Here is a 26,029-nt window from a genome sequence, read left to right on the forward strand (position 1 = left end):
AGTTTATTTTGGATATCAGTATGGGGACACCATCTATCAACACAGGAAAGACATGTTAATAAAGAGTATAATAAAGCTGGTCAAATTGAATCCATATTCAGAAAACAAAGAATAATGAAAACTGGTACTCAGCTCACATTCTCCTTTAAAAATAATACTTTAATTTTTTTTTAATTTTGTGTGTGCATGCATGCAAATGCCCACACATATAGTATGACTGCTTATAGAGGCCAAAAGAGGGTAACAAATCCCATAGAGCTGGTTGGTAGTTGTGAGCTACCCATAATGGGTGCTAGGATCCAAATTCGGTTCTCTGCAAAAATAGTATATGCTCTTAAACACTGAGCCATTTCTCCAGCCCTCTCTCATTTTTATTCAGCTCAGGACCCTAGCTCATGGAATGGTGCTATCCACACTTAGGATCTGTCTTCTTCCCACTTTAACTTAATCTAGAAATTCCTTCATAGGTACGTCCAGAGATTTGTCTCCCAGGTGGCTGACTATAAATTCTATCAAGTTGACAATATTAACCATTACAGAATATCATCTAACATAAAACAATCACATCTAATAGCTAAGTATAGTGTCACATACCTGTCATTCCAGAAAGTCAAAGCCATCCTGAACTATATGAAATCCAAGAAGGAAGGCAAGAAAGAAAAAGGGAAGGGGAAGGAAGGAAAAAGAAGAGGGGAAGGGAGAAGGAAGGAGAAGAGAGGGAAAGAAAGTGAGGTGGAAAGAGGGAGGGGGGAAAGAGGAAGAAACAGAGACAAAGGGAAAGACAGAGACAGACAAAAAATTTTACTGGAGTCAAAAGTTGCAACCCAGGGGGTAGCTGTACATAGAAGGGCCTGAGACTGGCCCAATGGAACTGTGAAATAGGCTGAGAGTTAAGAGCAAACTTGTATATGGATTCTAGTTCCACCAGTGACAAGCTTTAAATGTGTACAGACTAGCAATTCAGCTTTTGTTAAAGGACAAGAAAAAATGGTTTCATTCATGTTCTGAGAATAGCAGCAACACAGGTAGGATCACCTAAAAATCACCAAGTACTGTCATGGCCAAAAAAAAAAAAAAAAAAATACTCCAGAGTGAGTACAAACTGTTTGAAGAGGTGACTAGAGCCAAAGTCATAATTCAAGAGCAACTATGGTTACAGTGGTTCTTAATAATATGAATAAAACATTTACCCAAGCTTTTAGTTTCAGAACAAGTTTTCAGCTAAGAGTAACTGTAGAATCTCACAGGCAACAGGAATCGTACACTGGATATCAACACCTCCATTTACCACCACCAAAAGAAAACTAAGCCAGGCCTGAGAACTCCCATGTGCCAACAGACAAAAGAGCACATTTATTGGAAGTCATAAGGCAAGTTGCTAGAAATGGTTCTCTGTTCCTACCATGTGGGCTCTAGGGATCAAACTGTCATATCCAAGCTTGTCACGGTCGGCAGTTCCTTTACCTACTGAGTAATCCCTCCCAGAGTAAGAGATAACATACACTGTATAAAGTTATAGTCATACAACACAATACGTATGTATGTATATCCCAAAAAAGCAGTAAATAAAATGTATTTTACTTGAACACAAAAGCAAATAAAAACTGTAAGTCAAATAACAAAGCAGAGACAGTGTTACATAAAAATAATAATACATCATGTGCTAAAGGAGGGCTTATTTCAAAAATTCTTAAAAAGTTTAACATTTAAAATCATTGTATTTAACCATACTAGCAGGATTAAAAATTTTAAATCCTGTAGTATTTCAATATATCTTTAAAAGGTACCAGGTTAATAAGACAGGAATAAATTATCCATGTTGAATAAGGTTAAAAAGAGAGCCTTAATCTGATAAGGATTTTACTTTTTAATTTACAGCTTTGTACTTAATGATAAAATACTAACTACATTCTCCGTCATCTGAGGAACAACACGGAAACAGTTCACTCGTATCAACTCCATCCAGACGCTGGAGAGACGACTCAGTGGGTAAGACTGCTTGCTGAACTTGCAGAGAACCTGGGTTTAGTTTATCACCCACATGGAAACGCACAGCCATCTGTAACTGGAGTTCCAGGGGATCCAGCACCCTCTTCTGCCCTCTGTGACCACCAGGAATGCAATGGTGCGCATACATGTATGCAGGCATGCACTCACACACAAAACAAAGATAAATCTTTTTATTAAAAATATAATTATATGGGGTGTGTGTGTATATATATATACATATACATATACATACACATATATATATATATCCCCACCCATCTCAAAAATATAACACAGAATTGTTCCTGTCTAAAGAAAATGCAGGACAAAGAGACTGTGTCACCTAGGGGTCCATCCCGTTTGCAGACACCAAACCCGGACACTATGGTTGATGCCAACAAGTGCTTGCTGACAGGAGCCTGGTATGGCTGTCCCCTGAGAGGCTCTGCCAGAGCCTTACCAATACAGATGTGGATGCTCGAAGCCAACCATCAGACTGAGCACTGGGACCCCAATGGAGAAGTTAGGGGAAGGACTGAAGGGGTTTGCAACCCCATAGAAAGAACAATATCAACCAACCAGACCCCGACCCCCAGAGTTCCCAGGGACGAAACCACTAACCAAAGGGTACACATGGAGGGACCCATGGCTCCAGCTGCTTACATAGCAGAGAACTGCCAGCATCAATGAGAGGGGAGGCCCTTGGTCCTGTGGACTTGATGCCCCAATGTAGGGGAATGCTAGATTGGTGAGGTGGGAGTGGGTTGGTGGGTGGGGGAGATCCCTCACAGAAGCACGGGGGTTGGGATACAGAGGGGAAACCAGAAAGGGGAATAACATTTAAAATGTAAATAAATAACTAATAAAAAATTTTTAAGAAGAATTATATTCAAGGCCTAAGAATGTAAGTCAGTGGTAAAGCACTTGCAAGGCCCCAAGTTTAATCTCTAGCACTGGAAAAATAAATAAATAAATAAATCTACTAAAATGTTTGCTGCAAATTTTATACAAAATAAGACAAAAATAGAGTGTAGAAAATAAATAAAAAAGACAAAAATAAATAACATACACTAGATTAGAAAAAATATTTTCATTATCTGAAGATTATATTAGCACACAGAAAATAAAAATTAATCTACAGATATATTACTAGAATAACAATATATAACAATCAGTTGATTGTCTACATACCAATAACAAATCATTAAAAAATAGAATTTGTGATCCAGGCACATAGCACATACTAGCAATTGCAGCACACAGGAGGCTAGGGCAATAGAACATGTATTCAAGGCCAGGTTGAGTTGTAGGGCAAGACTGTGTCAATTTATCTAACTTGAGAAAATTCTTTTTAGTGACAAGTACATAGAAAATAAGAGGAAATTATGCAAGACATCTAAGCAGAAAACCAAAATGTACTGTGCTGTAAGAAACTGAGGAAAACTGAAAGGGTATACAATAATCATGGATCACAATAAAACAAATCTCTTCATCTAATAGTTTAAAATCTGAAATCCACACTCTAAGACTACTGATGCTACACTTGAACTAACATGGATTACAGTCAAAATACACGGTTATTAAGCCTATTGTATAAGTAAATGGAAGACTTGGGTCTCATCCATAAGCTACCACATTATAAATACATGAAGTTTTTTAATCTAAAAACAAAAATCAAACATCCTATCTGTTTCTAAGCCTCTCAGATAAGAGTTACAATTTATACTAACAACATGTCAATTATCCTCAAACTGATCTACAGAAAATACTATCCAATATCAACTCAAAAGTATTTAAAGAATACTAAGTAAAAGCCTGATTATACCATTTCTACAAAGGACTAAGATTTGCAAAGGATGACCTGGAAGATTAAAAAAGAAAAAGTCAGAGAAAAAAATGCCAGTATTTATCATCCTCTTGATGCCAAAGAGGAAAAACAATTTATATGACAAGATTTCAAACCTTGCCAAAAACTCCAATAATTAAAAGTACAATGTGGTACAAAAACAGACCAGTTGAAAAAATACAAAAAGTCCTTAAGAGGTAAACTTGTACAAGTCACCTGCTTTAAAACAAAGTTATGAATGAAATGAGTAAGTAAATATTGTTATTTCAGCGAACTGCACTAACAATTGCATTGTACTATGGGAAAACAAACTGTAACTCCTACTTCATCACACCAAACATGAAAGAAGATAAATTTCTGGTGAGTCATAAATCTAAAGATGAAAAGCTAAAGGCAGTCAGTGATGGAGTCTGTGCGTAATATAAACAAGCCCCTGGGTTCTTCCTAAACTCTAGGAAAGGGGAGCCTTAAAACAGGAAACTAATCCGTAGAGGAGTCTGGAAAATACAGAAACCACCAGTATCACAGAGCAGAGTTTATAAATGTAGATTTGAAAGCAACCAGCATAGAAGGAAATTACCACTCTGACAAAATATATCTCTGTAAAATCTAAAGCAAATATGATATTGCGTGCAAAACCTGGACAACACAAAAAGTACACACTATTCTAAAAAACTGAACTGAGGTTCATGAAAATGCAGTAAATAAACAGGATTTTTTTTAACTGGCAGTATTTCATAGCTTATATAATAGCTATGAGAAGAGTATGTGGAGCAAGAAGTTCATGTTGCATACAGGTCAGAGTAAAGAAGCCAACTTAGATACGCGAGAATGGAAATATTAACATTTGTGCTTTTGTTCAACAGCAACAAAAAAAAGGTATAAAACCTGGAAGTGAATCCTACAAAACATGTCAAAGTTCTTTATAGAAAAAAATAGTACTCTAAACTATAACTTAATTCTAATGACTAGAATAAGGAGACTAGAAATATTCAGATTTCTGTGTCAGATGGAACAGGTTGGTTGACTCTGTGATTGAGATGCCGAAGTCTCCACAGTTTAAACACTGACATTAACTTCCACAGAATTCGTCATCCAAAGCTCAGTAGGAAGGCTCTTCTCTGCTCAGCACTCAGCTCGGAGGGCCACCTCCAGTGAAACTTGGCTGCCTGGCTCCATAACCTCAAGCCTTCTGCTCTACAAACAGGTTAACTACTCTCAATGCCTTTTACACACACCACGCCATGTCCCTAACCAAAGTCCACCCAGACTTTTTTTGTACCAGAAGAGTAAAAATTATCTGGTAAGCAGTAAAAATGTCCACAAATAAACCCAGCATTATAAAAATAGTACAATATAACAAAATCAAATATTTTCTATAGAAAAGAATTCATGAAAGTTGAAAAGATAATTATAAAATTCAGGTGAAATGTGAATAGAAATAATATGGAATATCAAACAAAGATAACCAATAAGTCCCACAAAAAGTGAGTCACTCTACTATATTGTAAGACTTATTATAAAGTTACAATCATTAAGAGTATATATAATAAAAGTATTTAAGAGGGACAAATCAACAAATTGAAAGAGAATAGAGAAAACAACCAGAAATAAATATCATAAAAATCACTTTTGTGTAAATTAATAACATGAATTAAAAACTAAGGTATTTTAAGCTTTAAATGAAAATCTGAAAATGAAAAATTGAAACACTCTCAATGAAACATTTAGCACAAAGCATAAAATACCAACAAAATATTTTTAAAAACTAGTTCTGTAAAGTAAAAAGGAAAAGAGGAGTACATTACAAATATCTCCTACGTTTTTAACTACAAAAACCTGAATAGAAATACTTTAGAGAACTAAGCTAGGTACTCACACTTAAAGGACTCCAGAGAGCTGCCTCAAATTTGAAGCCAGTGTAGTAAGCTCCAAATATGCTGTCCCTAAATCCAAAGAAAATCAAGAAGGAAGGAAAGAAAAAGAAAAGATAGGCAGGCAGGCAGGCAGATAGGTATGGCACTTTATACAGCATGATCTTGGGGGTGGGAGGAGCTTTCTCCTGAGAAGAGCTAAGCACAAGGACATGTGCATAAAACCATTCATTGTCACAGGGTTTTAGTAAGAGTGGAAACTGAAAGTAACCAAAACTCAGCCAACAGGAGAATGGATTAAATATAGCAGGGTCAAAAGTGATAAAAACAAGAGTTATATTTACACAAACAATAAATAGCATTATGTTGGAAACATCTTAAGATCATGGCAAGAAAACAAATCAGAAAGATAGGCATGCACAAGGCACTTATATAAAGTTTCTAAATGCAATATGTATACTGTTCAGGACAGTTCTCCATAATTTCTTCATAATATTCTTTTGTTTTTACTTGAAACATTTTTGTTTTAAAAATATTACATACACGCCAAAATTTTATTTATAAGTGTATATGTGTATAAAAGGGGGAAGAAAATGTATCACTGGTGTTTCTTTGTATCTTTAAATATTCAATAAAAATAAATTTCTTTATTTAAAAAGTACAGAACAATTAAAATAATTTCTATTTCAAGAATAAGGAAAGAATCTTAATCACAGAACTTTTAAAGAATCTTAAATGCAAAAGAATAAAATAAGAGTATTTGGTCTAAGGGAAAGTGCCAAAACCTTAAGAACAACCTTAAAGTGTCTCTCACACACACACACATACATACATACACACACACACACACATACATACACACACACATACACACACATACACACACACACATACACACACACATACATACACACACACAAAAACAGTTTCTAGCTCAGCAGTGCCAACTATTATATATCCATGTAAGAAAAAAGATTGTAAAGATATATTTCCAAGTCATATCATTACACAAAAGAATGGGAAAGGGAGACCTTTTCAGGACAACCTGCTTGTTACAATACTCCTCATAGAGTATGCAAAGAAAAAAAAAGCATACTGCCTGCCATTTGTTTAATTATTAATTCAAGAGCATAAATGGTTTTGTGTGAGCCACCAAAAAAAGGCTATTTCCAAGTAATAAGTCTATTTTTATATAATTTTCTAACAAAAACATCAAGTTTTATGAATATGAAAGTAAATTTCAGAATATAAATGAGGAGCTCTGGACTGCAGCTTAGTGGCAGTGCATCTGCCTAGCATATGTAAAAACTCAGCTCAGTACCCAACACAGAAGTAGAAGCTTAAGGAGAAGCTGAGATTGGAAAGGAAGCTGAAAATATCTAGACCATGTCTCACCATATAACAAATCAATTACTAATCTAAAGCTACAGCATATTTTTAATTATCTGGTTAATTAGCACAAAAATATCCCAGACTATAATAAAATAATTTCACAAACATTCTTAACAGTAGTTACTTTTTAAAATTTTTTATATGTAAGATGGCAATGGGATCTTTTGGGTCTCAGAAAAACATGATGTAATACAGAGACATTTGCATTTATAGATGAAAAATTAAAACCGGAATTCATGCCCTAACCAGCTTGCCAAAGGTGACTAAATGAGACATAGAAGTATCTCTCCCACAAACCACTATTTATTCAAGTAGGAAAAAGTCGCTCCATTTTATATGAAATGAAAACATCTACAGAAACTATGTTGATCACGATTACAAAGCTACTAAGTGGCAGGCAGTTCATCTCCAAGCACCATGTTCCTTCCAGTGTGCTGAGCTATAGCTTGGTTTCAGCAGAGAAAGAAGACAGAGACGATACTAACTCTTGCGACAAGTATACACAGTATAAATTTGATCTTGATCACAGCCAGTATCAACTACATCAGGACAGGTTTCTGATGCAACTTTTTTCAAGTATTCAGAACTGGGATTTATAAATCAAAAGCCAAGCCTCCTCTGACAGGTTGAATCGAGAAGCATAAACTAACAAACACGATACAGATATCTCAAGCCTATCCCATCAAACGCAAAATCAGAGAAAGATGGACTCAAGAAGGAATGGCATGACGGCTTGGAAAAGCAAGAAGATCTGAACAATTTCTAATTGAAATTCCAAGACTCTCCTGAAAGTCCCTCTCGGTTCCATAAGTATTTTGATTCACTGCAAATGCATTCTTGGCTTAAGCCAGCTTTCAACTTGATCTAAATATAAAGATCTTGTAGAAGAAAAGAAAAACACACCTACATAAAGTACATTTAAAAAACAAAACGCTTCCAATGCATTGTAATTAATATCAGAAAGGTAATCTTTCCTGGGAGTAGGCCAGTTTACCCTAGAGGAACATCCTCACCTATGTATGCTATCACTCCCCAAAGCCATCCAAGGCCCAACTGTTTCTTACATAGACCATAAAGTCTCCCAACCCAAATATTCTGAGACATCCTTGCTCTAGGCCGCTGTCCTCAAATCCCAGATCTCATCCTTTCACCTCCCAAGTACTAGAATCAAAATGTGTGCCACCACATCCAGTTCTTCCCAGTCCAATTCTTTTGACCAAGCAAGTCATCCAACATGGTACACTCTCCCAAACACACTAGACCGTTCTTCTATCTACACTTATCTAAATCCAAGCCACTTGAGGTCCAACTCATAAGCCACTATACACACATACCACTTTCATCCTGGTCCTAGGGCTCACTATAGTCCTTTTCTGGTAGGATACAAACTACAGAGGCTTAAGAAAAATCAGGGGGGAAGAGAAGAAACCTGTGACCCAAGGTTTACTTCTACTGGGTATAATTCTGCTCAACACATGCATCAGAAACCATCTATGACCACATTTAAGTCACTTAACAACCTTATTAGATGTAACTTCAGAGCCCACCAAAATCAGCTATAGAATTATTGGAGAGACAAGTAATTGCAACTCTCTCTTGAGTAACCCACACCCACAATTATGTCTGTCTTATATTTTTACTGAGCACCTCTCTTCTAATGATCCCCATATTTAAATCTATGTTAAAAATCTCTTCTTAATGAACTCCAATTCTGCTTCATATTGTCTCCTAAAATTCTCTTCTGTGGGCAATTCAAAACTTCCAGCTTCTGCTGAACGCAGCTACAGGAGGCATCCTGGAGCTACATCTCAGTTCAACACCCTCCTAGCTCCTGCCCCACCACTTACATTTTCTTTACTTCTGATGATTACCATCGTTTGCTACATATTATATAACTGCTCAATCTTTCCTTTTCTAGACCAATTTGATAAGACTCTACCCTACTACATACTCATGCCTCCATCTTCCTCCAGCTTAAGTTCAGAACCTATGACTGAGTCTCTTTTATCCAAAAACTTAATTAACTCAGTTCCTTTAGAAAGTAAATGTTCAAATACTGGTTGAATGCAGAGAATAGTAATTCTTTATGAATCATGAAAGATATTTAGAAGTTTATGCATCTAACACTATAATAAAAAGAGAAACTAGTGATAACTTATAATTAGGATGGAAATGAGATATGTTTTAATACCATGACAATAAAGTAAGATTCCTCATTGTGTGGCAAAGCTGTACTAATCCAAATCAGAGGAGTTACAGCCATTTCTACATCAAAGGATAAAAGAAAAAAAAGGGAAATGACAAGGGGACCAACTGAAGTATAGAAAATCAAATGCTTGAAACACAAGGCTGCCCTGTGACTCACCTCAACTTCAATAATTTACTTGGAAATGTTTGAGGGTGAAGAAAACAGTGAGTGTATGACAGACAGAGTTGGTTCTCGCGTCAACCTGAAATAGGCAGAACCAAAGCAGCATTCTCAGAAATGGGACCCTACAAGCTAGGAAAAGTAGAACTGAATTATACAATTGGAAGTGATGATAGAGACATGTAAAGAAGAGAATGGGAATCTTCAAACATGAAAACCATTTTAATTAGTTTGAGGCTAAAACTGAAAAATAAGGAAGACCTGACTGGTATCTAGATTATTCTCTTATAAATCTAACTAGTACTAGCTCTGAAAGTGGTATGATTCTAAATACCACTTGAAGTCATTGACTGTCATTCTAACACATGCAAGACCCAAATAAGGATAGCAAAACTTTTCTTCATAAAATACCAGAAATCAGAACTCCCATCTTCATTCCTAAGATTTTAAAATAGAAGTTTGCCCCTACTCCAGCCTTTTTAAAAAGGAACTCAATTCCTTTTAAATGCAAATATACTTTTTTAAAAAACAAATGCCAGGCACTCCCAAAGTAAGCACAAATACAGTAGTATGTTGGAAATAAGGAATGCTGCAATCCCAGAATGAAACAATCCATCACAGCTTCTGCAAAAGCTGCCTACCTCTAGCTAGGACAGTCCGGGGAAACATCGTGGTCCTGGGTCCTTACCTAGGCAGCACTCCTAGTACTCCTGCCCCTTAGAACTAAGACAGTCAAAGCATGTTTGTCCCTCTGTCCTCAGGGCCAAGACAAATGCCCAATTAAGAAAGTCCTTGTTATATCGTTATTTTCTCCAAACCCAAACATTCCCTCATTAAGACTCACGAAGCTAATGAAACTCTGGAGGCTCAGGAGCCCAAAACATTATATTTCTTCCCCAGTTACATAAGCAGTAAACAATTACAGAGAAAAGGAGAGTATCCATGCAGCACTTGGCCCAAGTCTGTCAGGGAGCTCTAAGAACTTGATTTTCATGAACTGTCATGAAAATTGACATGCTTTGCAATCCAGCAGGTACCTTTGAGTCATTCCTGTAAGTAGTCCCTCACCCAGGCTCCAGTAAGAAGCCCAAATAAATTCCTTGTTTCGCCAAGATAAACCTGGGCAGAATTTCTTTGGCTTGCCATTGGTTCATGTTAAGGTGTGGAGAAACATTATTGCATTCCTCAGGAAAAGTCATGGGTATTGTATCTACAAGAACTAGTAGCTAACTCCTCAAGCAAGGCAAAGTTAAGAATCTATTTCCTGGTATGCATCAAATCCTAGCCTTCGGTATAAGATGCCAGACCGCTTTAAACTCCCTACCAACACAGTATGATCCATTAGAAGGATCCCCCTTCCTGCTCACCTCAGCTGCCTACAAGATTATTTCCTTACTGCCTTCAACTCCTTAACTCTTCACACATACACACAGGAAAGCAAAGAAATCATGAAGGCAGCTTGATAGCTGGACCAGATGATTTAACAAGAGTCCTCATCAACTTCTAAGATGCAGTGAGTTAAGTGCCAGATTCCTAATAAACAAACACTCTTAAGTTCACAAACACTCCCTCCTCTAAAATGGCCTTTCTCCTCAGAACCCGCAGCTGGCAGGCAACCAGGTAGAAATTAATTTTAATAAGATAGTGAGCAGAAGGATCACTTTGGCTTACAAAAGCAAGCTTGAGGGAGATACTACATAAGAATTCATAAAAGTCCAACATAGGATAGTTACTATCCACCAAAAGCAGTTAATTACTTGCTCATTTCGATGTGAAAATTTCTAAAATGTTTGTTTGCTTGTGTTTTGTTTATTAAGTCAGTATAGCACACTATAACCCTAGCTACCCTGGAATTCGAGTCCAGGACGGCCTCAGAGTTGTGGTGATCCTCCTGTGTCTGCCTCCCGAGGACAGGGAGGCATGCACCATCATGCCTGTCTAAAAAGTCACAATTTCAATCCTAGCACTTGTGTTTAGGACTGCTTGCCTTCAGTATAGTATAAAAGCATTAATACATTGCTCATGGGTTCCAAAACAATTAAAGAATCTAGGATGCAATAAGCAATGCCCTCATTGCTCTACTAAACAAGTCTTTCAACCTCCCAATTTTTATTCCTCTACACACCACAGGGAAAAAGATAAGAAACAGCAAAAATAAACTAAAATTTATTCTGAAGTTGAATTCTGATTTATAAAACATTTCAGCCCTCAAAATTCCACTTAAATGAATTAGCCATTATATACTGTAACTAGCAGTATACATACAAAAAAGTCATAAAATAATAGTTAAATTAGTCTAAGAGTTATAGTAAAGACAGGCACACAGTAGACTTTTGGACTGGTGACACCAAACCCCAAGTATTCACTAGTACTGAATTCATGGAGTTTCAAAGAACTATCCAGTATCATCGAAAAACAAAACTAGAATCACACTCTTTGTAATACTAACAGAATAAAACAGCTTTAAAAAAAAAAATCACAGTGCATATTAAAGTAACAGAATCAAGAATACCCAATTACCATAAAGATGACTCCTCTAATACCTTTTTTCAGAAGTTAAAATAAGTGATTCCATAATAATGTTCCTGAAACTATAAAATGGTTTTTTTTGTATAGCAGATTATCAGTTATAAACTGTCATCCATTGTCTCTGCCTGTGCACATTGCTAACTAATATTTTCAAATTTTGGATTTTTTCTTCTTTTTTTGCTCATTCTTTTATATTTATCACCACAGAAATAGAAATATCAGGCACATACAAACTAACATGAACTTCACTGGTTCTCTCAGGTAACTAGGAAAGGAAAAAGGAAAAATGGGGGTGGGGGGAGTGAAGATCTTAGAGGAAAATTGCTACCTAACAATCTATGCATTTTTAAATCTGCTATAAAAATGCACATATCCTCATGAACTAAATCTACTAACCTCTACAATCAATGTGATACATGGTTTATCCAATCTTGACAAAAGTCCTCTGGATCACCAATGGTATGTTCATCCACTCGTACATATGCAATTGTATAAAGAATCTATTATTTAGAACACCAAAAAAAATACAATTAAGACTTGTACACAGAGCTACCATTTTAAGAAAAATAAGCACTTTTAATTTCTTGCTAACATCTTTGATGCCCTCCTTTGCATTCAGAATAAAGAAAAATAAAGTGATTATCAAATTTGATGAAGAAGGGTATTACATAAACAGAACTTGAGCCTACATAAATCTTCAAAAGATACACTGATAACTGACTAAAGATTTTAAAACTCCAGTACCAATACATGTAATTTATCATATAAATATGTGCATATCATAAGTATATTAAAACTTTAAAATTAAAGGAAGTATCTCAGCTACACAGTGGTTTTGTAAGAAGAGGGTTAGTTGGCCTGTACACGTTACCAGTAATATAACTGAGAAATATAAATGCTTAAGTACTTAGGAAGCTGAAACAGGAGGATCAAGAATTTGAAGTCAGCATGGGCTACATAGTGTGACTTTGTCTCAAAACTCAGGAAAACAAAAGATAACTCTACTAACTCATGACTTCTCCCAGGACTCATCTCCTTGAATATTGTCATCTCAACCCTCCCTACATTTCACAGGCTCCAAAGAGCTGTCTTCAGAGCAAGCCATCCATTCCTATGATCCCATCGTCCCCACCTCTTCAAAGCTTTAGAATCAAATTTCTCACATGGACGTGCAACCCATGTGCCAAATACTACCAAACTTTTAACATGCATCATACATCATTTCTTCCCATTCTTAGAATCCTATAAGCTGTTTTATTGTAATCCCCTCTTATAAATGGGATAACCAAAGCCCAAAGGTAGGCAGTTTTGTGTTCAAGGACACATCAACCAAAAGTGATAAAGTGATGAATTTGAAACCAGCTTTGACTATAATTTCAGAGACACTGATCACTACCCAAACCATTCTCCTTAAACTATTCAATAAAGATTTCTCCATCATTCATTCATTCATTTGTTGAATACAATCTTATTTTTGTTTCCTCTACATTTCCAACTGTCTAAGTCTGCCTAAAAACTACTTTCTGCCCTATTTCTCTATCCTACAGTCTCCAGTTAGAGTCTTAGAATCGTCCCTAACTCTTTCCTCTCTTTAATAACCCTCACATATATAATAACAACCCAATCATTTCTACATACTTTAGGACTTCAATTAAAATTATCTTCGTGCCAAATCCATTTTCACTGTCTCAAGTCAGACTCTACATTTCTTTACCCATTTGATCCCCTCCTTGTAAATCTTGTGCTCTAGATCTGTGGGTGCTTGCAATTAATTATTTCACCATTGTTATCTGTTATTCTTATCAAATAGACTTTCTCATGTTGTATATCAGCCCTTTCGAAACTCTGTTAGTTCTCTACTGTCTACAGAACTAAGTTCAAACTCTTTACATTGGTTGGCTTTCCTATGCCTTGGCCCCATCCTATCTTCCCAGTGTCTTCTGCTCTCGCCGTTCCCCATAGATTCCTTAACTGTTTGAACAGAGCACTTGCACATATAACTCTTAACACCACTGGAGTATTTCTTGTCATCACCCTTTCTTACGAGAAAGAAAGAAAGAAAGAAAGAAAGAAAGAAAGAAAGAAAGAAAGAAAGAAAGAATATTCAGGAAAGTAATTTGTTCTAGATCCCACATAATGAAGGCACTATATACCAAGTCTCAGATTACCAAGTTTATTTCTTTTCCTAGTTCTTCACACAGCCACAGTAAACACATCTTCATTACTCTCATATGATTTATTTAGCCTTTTCTTAAAATGCATGATTATTACTCTTCTCCACGTTTCAATTTAAGCTACTATCCCTTAGAGCCTAGAATGCTATACTTATTCATTGAAGTTTCTAAAGACATATATTAAGCTTTTTTCATATCATGCTTCATATCAGCTATTTATATTGGCATATAAATCTGTGTCTAATTAACTATAAGCACTCTGAGGACAAACCATAAATTACTCAATTTTAAAAGTCTTCTTACTGAATTGGAAAGTATGTAGATAAAACATGTAATACAAGATAGCAGTCATCAAAGCAAAGTCTTGGCCAGGAGTGAAAGGAGAAATCGACAACCGGATCAAAGCATTTGAGCACACTAGCACTGCCTACAGTTGTAACATCTATCTTCTGAACAAGACCAGTATCTCCATGCCAACTTCTGGCATTGGCCTTTACTAAAATTGTTTACTGGAAGCACAGTTCAAAAAGAATAGAGTAGTAATAAACTGTGGAATTGGGGGGAGGGGATTCTGTTGTTATTTTCCATTTTAACTTCCTATTTGCTTATGAAACCAAAATTTAACAATATGAGCTTGACAGCCTTTCTACAAAGATCAACTCAATAGTCTATATATCTGTGATTACAATTATTATCTTTGAAGGACTATTTCCATAATGCCAAATAATTAATTGTTCAACTACACAACTACATACCAGCTTGCCACATATCATCCTCTTAAAAAAAAAAAAAAAAAAAAAAACCCTCTGAAGATTGCTGGCATGTTGCTTATCTGATACCACTAAGGTTTCCCATGACTGTGCTTGAAATCAAACTGAACAGTCCCTGCTTCGAGATTATATGTTGCTTCTTCAAGAGTTGTCCAGAACCCAACAAAGATCAGGTTTGAATGCCACCTAACAGTTATAAGCCAAGACCATGAAACTACTAAGCAGCTGACCAAGCAAAAACACTTGAGTCCTTTCTTCCCCTGTCAGAAGCACCTCTTCCAGTTACTGAAACAGTGACATTGCTGGCTTTTCCATAAACTAATAAAGTCTAGCTATCTGCCCTCTATTGAATTTCACTCCAATTGCAAATATGAGCCTAAATACAAAGAAAACCAGACATAAGTAATTACAAACGAGATTTTAAAAACACTTTTAATATAAACTAACTAATCTCTTTTTCCGCATTCTATCCAAAAATACATTCTACTCATCAAACACAGAACACTACCACAATAGAACCCTTCACCAACATACTCACCCTGATTTTGATCTTTATACGAGAGACTAAAATGAAAAAAATTGAAAATATAACTACTTCTTTCTATAACTGTAAGGAAGTTAACAGCTGACAGAACAGAAGTGATTTTTAAATCAAAGAACCTAAGTTCAAGCCCTAACTATGCCCTAAGATACCATTTGGTACCATTTGGTTGATAGCACCAAACTCACAGTTACTCTGAGGAGTCAGAACATAAGTACAAACTAGGGTACCTCTCTAGAGTATTAAAAAAAATAGTTTTACTATTTCTCTGTTATAGCCATATGATTCAAAGTAAAATATATAAAATTTAATTTTTTTAAAAGAACATAAAATCTAACAAAACTGAAAACTATCTTGCCTTCCTCTCTTTTGGTCACTTGCAAGTTCAAAGATTTTATATCAATTCAATCAATCAAAGGCTGGCATGGTAGTGCAAGCCTATAATCTCAACAGAAAGAATCAATAGTTTGAGGCTAGCCTTGGCTAAATACCCACACCTGTCTCAGGTGGGGAGAGGGGAAAGAAAAAGGGATAACGGAAGGAGGGATGTAGTGACTAACAGTCAATTGTTGCTACTCAGGAGCTCCTCCAGTGTACTATGATAATATAATTAAAAGTGTCTGTGTATATAAAAGATAGAGGACTTAATATAACTGAACAGTAGGCCACCAGGTGGTATACATAGATGGTGAATACACAAATATTCACTTCAGTTTTTCTGAGTGTTGAGTTCCATAATAAACTAGTAGGGTAAAAAACAATGCTGCCACCCAGAAGAATGCTTCTACTATCTACTATACAGAAATGACAGTAAGGCAGACACAGTAGTTAGCAGACTGTAGTTAGTTTTAGTCCTAGCATTCTGTTAGGCTGAGGCAGGAGGATTTCTGGAGCCCAAGAGTTGGAGACTAGCATGTGTAACATAACAAAACCAATCTCAAAAACAGTAAAATACCACCAGATGTTCAGATAATTAGCTCCTTTTTCTTGGAACATTCAAAGCACCTTTACCATTCACCTCCTCTTAATACAGCCATTCTTTAAAAAAAAAAAAAAATGCTTGGGGGTAAGGGGGTGGCTTTTGCCATACACTTCAGGCTGACCTCAAACTATAGCTCTAGCTTCAGCTTTATACATGTTTGGGATTGCCAAAAAATGTCACCATCCTCTTTTGAAATGTCTTAACCTGCACACATGTGCATGGTCTCAAGTTATTCTAAGGTACCAAATACCAAGTCTTTAATTTCTCCAGAATAAAAACAGAAGCTAAATCAACAAATTTCTTCGGTACAGTAATTTGACCAAAGAAAACAGAACAGCTAGAATGGGACTATCTGTTCCTAACTTTAACATTTGCTGCTAACGCCAATAAATCTCTTAACCAGAAATACCCTCAGCATCTTAACAGGTATCTGATATATAAGTGCACACTGTAGATACAGAAACACTTGAACCACTCCAAATTGTTAACTCTTTCTCATTTTCTTTCCCATCTCTACCAGTAACTGAAATGTTAATGTTAGTGTTACAACAGAAACCCAAACACCATGAGACACGTCAATTTTAAAATACATATTATTTCTAATTGATATCAGATGACCTGATGTCTGCTAAAATGGTACTAGTGAGATTACAGAAACTAATAATTATTGACAATAATATGGAGAAGTGAAACCCTTTATGCAGTGTTGATGGGAGTGTGAAATGGCATGGTCACTGGGAAAAAGACAAATGGCAGGCTGGGAGTGTGACTGGTGGCAGAGCACTCACATACTAGCACTTCATACTAATGTCAAAGGCTCTGGCTTCAATCCCCAGAACCACAAAAGTGAAACAAAGAAAGCGGCAGTTCCTCAAAAGTTAAGGGTTATTCCCAAAAGAACTGAAAGGAGGACCACTGCAGCATTATGGATGGCAACTAAAATTTGGAAGCATTCATCCATAGTAAGATGAATGGATAAGAAAATGTATTACATGCAAGAGAGAATTATTCAATCTTAGAAAGAAAATCATGGCAGATGTTATAGCAAGGATAAACTTTGAAGACATTATACTAAATTAAAAAAAAAAAAACACAGCCACAAAACGGGGTGGGGAGTGGGGGGGAGACAAACAGTGAAAAGTTATATGGTGAAGTTCAGAGACAAAAAGCAGAAAAGTGGCTGCCAGGGGATTCAAGGAAGAGGAGGGAAGGAGTTGTTTAACAATTACAGAATTTTAGTCTTGAAAGATGGAAGAATCCTGAAGATGGACGGAGGTGGTGATTGCACAACAGAGTCCATGTACACAATGACCCTGAACTTCACACTTAAAACATGGTTAGGATGATAAATCTTGTGATGCGTATCACACCACCATAAAAACACTGAAAAATAAAACTGAGAAATTGGTCTCTTCAAAGGTCAAGTGTTGGTTCCATTGGGACTGTGAGGCAAACACTCAACACTGTGGCCACCTCCATCTACCTCTCCGTACCGGAGACCTCCCTCTTCTTGCTCTCCTCAGAGTCTCCTTTCTTCCCAGAGCCAAACCAAACGCGTACTTCAGCTTCCAACCGAGCAACTAGCACTCCTGCTCCACCAGTTCAAAGCAGCATGGAACTTAATCCCTCTAAACGTTTATGCCTCCTCTTTGAAACAAGGGATAATTCCTACCTACCTGCCACACAAGGTTGTTATGAGGGCAAAAGTGAGATCACGTTCATAAAAGTAGCTTTCAAATGCCAAGCACCAAAGAAACATAAATTAAGTTTAACTACTTTCACATGGCGATTGAGACGCTTTAATAACATAAGCTTCACAAACATACGCTTACAACACCTCACCCATGCTGGCATTTAAAATACACATCATCCTCAAATAACACCTTTCTTTGTTAGTCTTTACTGAAGGGCAACATAGGGGAGTAGGTTTCTCGTAAATACCCTAAAGCATTTGAACCAACCACCCAAAACGCAATCGATTATCCTACATATCTCACGAAAACTGAATATTTATGACCCCAGAATAGGCTGACAACATCCTAGAACTACACTTCCCACAAAGCATAGAGTGGAACACGGGCAGCAGGCTGGGCGGCCTGGCATTAAGGGCGACCACTGCTCCCAGCGAGCTTGGATCGTCATCCCCTGGAAAATCGCAACGCTTGGCATGGAGTGGGACTCTCTCCTTTCTGACAGCTCCGTCACCCTCGTTTTGTTTTTTGTTTTGTTTTGTTTTTCTGCCATTAACAGCGGCCCTATTGGCCTTTACAGCTTCAACCTGAAAGTCATCTCCCATCTGTGACCTTTCTGCCGATTCCTTGGAGGTGCGGGAAAGGCAACCCTCTCCCCTTCCCCAAAGCTCCACGTCCAGAATTCGCCCGTCAGTCAGAATCAAGGGACATGCGGGGGGTCTGACGGAACGGACGGGTGGACACAGTCCGACCTGGGGGCGACAGGCCGCGCGCCAGCTCCGGTAGCAAGCCAGGGGCCCGGGATCCCCCCAAAGCCCGGGCCGAAGCAGATTTCGAGCAGGGGTAGCTAAGCCCGGGGCTCTGGTTTCAATTTCACGACGTGACATTGCAAACCTGCGGCCTACGAGCGCCCGCGGCGGCGGCCCGCGCCTGTTCGCCCGCCCTCCCGCCAGGCCTGAGCCCCGGAGCCCCGTGCCGAGACCACCGCACACCCACTTGCCCGGCCCCGCGCCCCCCCAGCCTCCCGTGTCTGGCCGGGCCCAGCCCCGGTCCTGCGTGGAGTTAAATCCCGCTCCCAGCTGCAGGCTCCGCGCCGCACTTACTCAGCTCGTCCTGGGAGGCGGAGGCGGCGGCCGCAGCCATGTTGCGCCCGGGAGCGAGCGAGGGAGGGGCGGGCGGGCGGCCGGCGAGGGGGGCTCGCGGCCGTCGCCGTGCCGTGCCGTGCGGTGCCGCGCCGCGCCGCGCCGTGCCGCAGGGGCCCGGAGCCGCCTCGGGTCTCTCACGCGGGCCGCGCTGCGCCCTCGAGGCCCGCCCGCTGCCTGCGTCCTCTGCGCTGCGAGCGTCGCTCTCGCCGCGCCTCGCGAGCTCGCGACTCGGGAGCTCCCTCTCAGCCTCGCGCCTCGGAGGAGCCGCTGCCGCCCGTGCGGCCGAGTGACCGCGCGGCGGCTCTTCGGCTCGGCGCCCGGCTTGCTAGCCTCACGCCGGCTCTTATATTTAGAAAGAGCTGAGCCATCCTCCCCCCTCCCCCTCCGCCTCCGCCGGCCCCTCGCGCGCCCGCTCGCCCGCCCTCGCTGCCTCGCTCGCGCCGCGTCCTGCCCACCTGCCGCCGCCAAGCTTCCCCGGCGCGGAGCGGGAGACGCAGACGCGGCGGGCCAACCCCTGGACCTGAGCCTCATTCCCTCAGCCGCACGCAAGCACGCGGCCTCTGACCTGAGTCGGAGCCGGTCTCCATAGCCCGGGATGCTGCGGCGACCCAGCGAGGTGGAGGACGGGCCGGGCCCGAGGAGACGCGCGGCCGCTCCGGAGGAGCCTGCGTGCGGCCGAGCGGAGCCGGGCTGTCCTGGCTGCCGCGGAGAGCTTCCCCGCCCCGGGCTGTGGCGTTAAAGGTCTGCGGCTGTCACGTCCGCCTGGTCGGAGCTGGAGGAACACGCGCCCGGACGGAGGAAGAGACGCGGACTCGGAAAAGTAGAGCGGGGCTCGAATCGGAGGAGGAGGAGGAGGAAGAGGAGGAAGCCCCGCCCTGCGCCTCGCGCCCAACTTCTCGGCCGCCGCGCTGACTCAGGCCGGGCCTCCGAGCAGCCCCGAAGTTAAAGCCCAGAGGGACCTGCACCGAGGGCTCACCCTGGGGGATGCTCCCCTAACGTTAGCCTCCCGAGCGAGCTGCGAGCCAGGGAAGGGCCGGAAACCACGATATTTGAGCTACCAAGACGTGCTTTAGAGTCCTTCTTCTTAACCCGAGTTTAGTGGCAATCCCAACTTTTAACTTTAAGCCTCTCGTTGGTCCATGAGGTCGTGTACAGCTGCAAAATGGAATTCAAATCAAGGGCTTATATGGTTACTATAAGAACAACCAAAAAAAAAAAAAAAAGAAAGAAATTAGGTGCCAGATCAAAGACATTTTTAGAGGAAAAGAAAATAATCGAGACCCTAAATGAACTGAAGTTGCATATATTCCCGCAAAATGGAATCCCTAGGGCCCTAGATAATGCCTTGAAATTTGAATACATGCGGCTCCCAATGTAACTTAGGCAAGTACGAGATAGCAACAAACACTGACCATGTTACTTCCTGTATTAATTTTACATTTACAAAGAAAGTTACATTATCTTTGTCATTATCATAAAAATAAGAGTCCTTCCTCCTAGTTCAGCTACCTCACCCATCTCACACCCAAGAGAAAAATTATTAAATGTAGAATTTGTTGATGCTTCAAGACCTAGTTCTGCACACATGTATAGCCCCAGGTTCAGTTTGGTTCATAGTGATAAAACTTGGATATGGTCTCTCTCTCTCTTTCTCTCTTTCTCTCTCTCTCTCTCTCTCTCTCTCTCACACACACACACACACACACACACACACACTCCTTCCCTGCTGCTTGTTTTGCCTAATGCTGGACTTTGGGACAATAATTAGATCCTGAGAGTCTGGCCTAATCAGAGGTTAATACTGATTGCACAGCTCCATTGCCCATGGAAAAGCAGGAGGTGGGGCTAACTGAAGGAAGTATATCACTGGAGGTGTGTTCTTAGGGACTGTGTTGCAATGGCCTCTTCCTGTCATTGCTGTCTGCTTCGTGTTTGCCGTGAGAGGGGCTGCTTTATTTCATCACACACACCCTGCCACGTGTCCAGCCCCACCTCAAGTCCACAGCAATGGAACCAAGTGACCATGTACCACACCTCTGAAACTGTGAGCCAAATACAGTTTTGTTTTTTTACTCATTTTAAATGGTCATAAACTTGTCACAGTGACAGAAAAGCAAACACAGGTGGAGTCCAGGTTCTGGGTAAATGTTTTCAACCCCCACAAACACTTTCACTATTAATTGGAAGAACTACATTACCATTTGTTAATGACTTAATAGTATATGTACCTTCTCCCCAGCCCCATTCCCATATCCCCAATCTCACCCTACTCTCCAGATTGACTAACTCCAGACTAACTCCACCCTCTCCCTCCTGGGGACTTGAAACTGACTAGATTTGTATAGTGCTCTGAGCCTCAGTGCTTTTTTAGTGGACATTCTTGCTCTTTGGTTTGGCATTTCTTCCAAAATAAATGCAATGACCATTTATAAACAATACTAAAGTACAGAAATGTCTCTCCACCCCTCCCAGTACCATTGTCCACTACTCCTCAGAAAGGATTCAAAACTTGTCAGCCGTTTGATGCATACGAACTCTCCTAGTTCTGTACTCTATAGTAAAACACTCTAAATGTCATGAAAGGCTGGCTAAGGGTCTTTTTTTTATCTATTTAGGTGTTCAGAGATGGCAAGGATAGAGGCTGGAGAGATGGCTCAGTGGTTAGAAGCATGGTTGCTCTCCCAGAAGACCCTTGTTCACTTCCCAGGGTCCAAATGGCAGTTAACCATCTGTAACTCAAGTTCCACAAGATCTGACTGACACCTTCTAACCTCTGCGGGCACTGCATGCGTGTGGGGAACAGACGTGCATGTGCAGACAAAACACCCACACACATAAAACAAAATCTCAGAAAAAAAATAGTGGCAAGAATAGTTTCCTTGGTGTTAGCATCTCTGAGCTCTTGAGCAGAGGCTTACTAAGTCAGAGGTGTACAGGCCTAGAGGTATATGACTCTAAGCTTTAAAAGGCAGAGGCTTACACTATACATGTAAGTATATGTAAGTATATATAAGTACATGTAAGTGGTTCAGGTCAAAGCAAGCCACAGCCCTCAAAGTCAGGGGCTTTTTGCTCCAAAATTGCTCAGCCAGGCTTGGAACCTTAGGAACTCCGGACAGAGGCTATCACTCTGGGCACAGAACCCAGCAGCTGGTGTTACAGCAGCAAACCTCAATTATCAGGACCCTTGGCTCTGAACCCCCGCCAGCTCTCTGGAAGTCTTGCATGGATGGGACTTTCAACCTCACTGACTCCACCCTTCACTGTTTCTTACCTTCGGCTCTTCTCTGTACAGTCTCCTGCCATGGCCTGCTCTCTGAAGCTCTCGGGCTATTTTCTCACTTCCGCTGCTGCTGCTGCTGCTGTCGCCACCACCTCTGTTAGTACCCATGCTGAGGCTGAACACCACCCCAGTGCTCTCTTCTCTCCATGCAACAAGTTTAGTCCACTCTACCTATAGTAAAGACTATGTATGGGCAAATGAAAGGCCACTCAAGAGAGACTTTTTATTGGAGCCTAGTATGATAGTACAGAGATAGTACATGGAAAAGAAGGCTTCAAAACTGACCCCATGAGACTAAGAAGCAGGCTGCTTATAAAGCCAGAAAGGGGGTGTGGCATCTGTAGGAGCAGCTCCTCGCTCCATCAGTCAGAGCTTTGCCTGTTTAGCAATCATGACCTAGTTCGTGTGTGTCAATCAAGAACTTTTTTGCTGAGTCACCAGGGAACGTGTTCCCCTTGGCCTAAGCAGACTATAACTCAAGATAGGTAGCATCATCAAGATGTCCCTGAGACTTATCATGATGACAGTGAAGTCTCCAAGAGCTGGTGCAAGCTGACTAGGACAGACATGACAAAAATGAGACCTCTTAAGCAGCTATCATCATAATGGTGCTCAAAACTACAGTTGAATTTGCTCAGTTCCCATGCAATGTTCAAAGCAGCCAGGCCACCATGATAGCAGCACTCCTGCTGTAGCCCCCTAAAAGGGACTGCTTGATTGACATTTTCGATGGGAAGAGTCTGACAGTTGTCTGTCAAATGGTGAGTGGCTCAATCAAGACAGCTTTGATCATTTAAAAGGGAAAGACATGAAAGAGTATCTACATTAAAGGCCTATTGTGAACTAGTACTTACCTCACAGTGTTTAACCTTATTCAACCTCTACTGAAAGGAAGCTCAAAGAGATTTGAGTGCCTTGTATCTGTCTCACAATGACTGGTTAGGGAAAGTGTCTTTCCATAATTTCAAGTGGAACCTTTCGTAGCCATGTCAAATAAAAACCAAATATGAGTTAAGGACAGCAACTGAGGAGATTTTAGCCTTTAGACAAGAATAATTAGCAACTTAGTCTATTGTATATAGAAAGTCCAGTCTCCACATGTACAAATCACCTGCATGTGTGTACAGAGATTTTTAACCAAAACAGTGGAATCTTATTATACATATTATTGTGTGTTATCATTGTACCAATTAAAGCATCACAGATACCCTTTTATATATCACTAATAATAATCATGGCTAATAAAATACTAATTCTTCCTGATACAAAACTAAGAATTGGACTCATATACTCCTCTCAATAGTTTTATGAAGTGGAGTCTTTATGGCACAGAGGGATTCAGGGGTACAGCCACAGCACCACAAACTAGCAAGTAAGTGAGGAGTGGAGACTTGAGTCTAGACAGTGGATTAGAGTGGTTTGGTTTCATCTGGCTGTGTTGTATTCTGTTGCGTTGTATTATAGTGTGTTGGGTTGGGAATGGCCCCAGTGCCTGGTGCATATTGAAAAGGCTTCTATCACTGAACTATGCTGTCAGTACTCTGAATGTGTTTTGTTTTCTTACTTGATTCAGTCTGATTAATCAGGTAGCCAGGGAACATGCATTCTGTCACATGGATAGAAACTCAGATCTACCATACTGCTTTTACTCTTATTCTGAGGACAACTTGTATAAACCGGGAGGACTCTGAACTCACTGTGTAGACCAGGCTGTCCTCTACAATTATCTACCTTAGTGTCCCCAGAGCTGGGAGTACATGTGCTACCACACCTGCTCAAACCTGCATTCTTACCCATTGTGACCAGAAAGTACGTAAGTATTCATTCTGTTAAACGTCTGCTTGATAAATATATAACAAACTATATTTTTAAATTGTCCTTGTAGGCTGGCTTTTACACTGTGCTTTCAGGGCTGGGGGATGACTGAGTCAGTGAATTGCTTGTTGTGCAACCATGAAGACCAGAGTTCCAGCCTCAGCACCTACATAAAAAGCCAGACGCACAGAATAGGGATAGAATTTCCATTCCTGGGTAGGCAGAAACAGGAGGTTCCCTGGGGTTTCCTGGCCAGCTAATCTACCAAACCAAGAACTCTAGATTCAGTGAGAGACCCTATCTCAAAAACGATAAGGTGGAGACAATTGGGAAAGACATCTGCCATTGAACTCTAGCCTGAAAACTGACACAAATGCACACTCACGCCTTCCCACACAGATATGCATATGCAAAGATGTCTTTTGTAAGCCCTTAGGTTCTTCATTTTTACTGTTGTGAGTAATGCTATCAGAAGTTTTTTATGCAATTATGTATTTCTGTACTGGAGAATGGTGGGACTTTTTGCAGATCTACATAGTTGTGTACCTTACAACCACTGCCTGTGTGCACATGTGCGCAGGTACATACACATAACTGTAGGCTTTTCTGTGCCAGCACCAGTTCTGAGACTTATATTTATAATGATAAATATGTTCATAATATATTTTTAATAGCGTAGGCACTAGAGCTGGACAGATTATCAGCTTTTCTAACCCGACAATACTGCCCTGGTCTATGTCCCATGTCTCATTATCTCTCAGTCTTAGTCCTGGTTGCTGCTTGCTCTGCCTCTCTGGCCACACCTCTTTCTTTCCTAGCCTCCCTGTCTCTGAAGGAATTCCTGCTTACTCTTGCCTCAGCTATTGGCCTTTCAGCTCCTTATTTAACCAATCAGAACGTGAGAGAGGGAGTGTTTACAAAACACTGAGACAGGTGATACTTAACAATAACAAAGTCTGGCCTGTAATCAGATCTTTGCTGAATCAGAAATCAGCATTTATATAATACATAGGCAATCTTTACACGGTGCATAAAACATCACTCCAACATCTCCACCTTTTAGTCCAATAAAAGTCAATTTCTAAAATATCAATAAACTATATACAGCAAGAACAATTATGAAAACTGTCAGGTAAGAACTACATTGACAATGTCTAGTCCATTTGTATTTGGCAACTGCAGTGGTTTGAATATGTTCGGCTCATAGGATGTGGCACTTTTAGGAAGTGTGGCCTTATTGGAAGAGGGGAGCCTTGAAAGAATGTCACTGTGAAGGTGGAGCTTTGAGGTCTCATATATGTGTTCAAGCCTAGCCAGTGTGATCCAGAGCCTCCTTCTGTCTGCCTTCAGATCAAGATCTATTAACTCGCAGCTCCTTCTGTAGCACCATGTTTGCCTGAACACTGCCAAGCTTCCCACCATGATGATAATGGACTGAACCTCTGAAACGGTAATCTATTCCCAATTAAATGTTGTCCTTTTTAAGAGCCTTGGTCAGTGTCTCTTCACAGCAAGGAAACCCTGACTATGACAGCAACCTTGGAGAGAGTACTCTAAGATCTATTCTGTCTTGGTGAGTCCAAGGCTCTCTACCTTTTCTATCATAGCCTACATTTATCAACCTACAAAT

General features: G+C 40.1%; 1 protein-coding gene across 5 annotated transcripts in view; it reads right to left on the reverse strand.

Annotated features, from left to right (window-relative positions):
* The window catches only part of Ecpas (Ecm29 proteasome adaptor and scaffold), a 120,515-nt gene extending 95,376 nt beyond the window's left edge, over nt 1–25,139 (reverse strand). Inside the window, exons 1-2 of one of the 5 annotated variants that reach the window (XM_006537848.4) lie at nt 19,867–25,139; nt 12,395–12,498 (exon numbers count right to left, since the gene is read on the reverse strand). In XM_006537848.4, coding sequence (XP_006537911.1) covers nt 12,395–12,416 — 22 coding nt within the window. In that variant the 5' untranslated portion in view covers nt 12,417–12,498; nt 19,867–25,139. Of the gene's footprint in view, nt 1–12,394; nt 12,499–19,259; nt 19,322–19,866 lie in introns of those variants that run through there. The other 4 variants (NM_001355697.1, XM_006537850.4, NM_172381.3 and 1 more) reach the window with 4 other exon arrangements.
* Nucleotides 25,140–26,029: the final 890 nt, after the last annotated feature.

Source organism: Mus musculus, chromosome 4, assembly GCF_000001635.26.
Source record: "Mus musculus strain C57BL/6J chromosome 4, GRCm38.p6 C57BL/6J".
Lineage (NCBI taxonomy): Eukaryota > Metazoa > Chordata > Mammalia > Rodentia > Muridae > Mus > Mus musculus.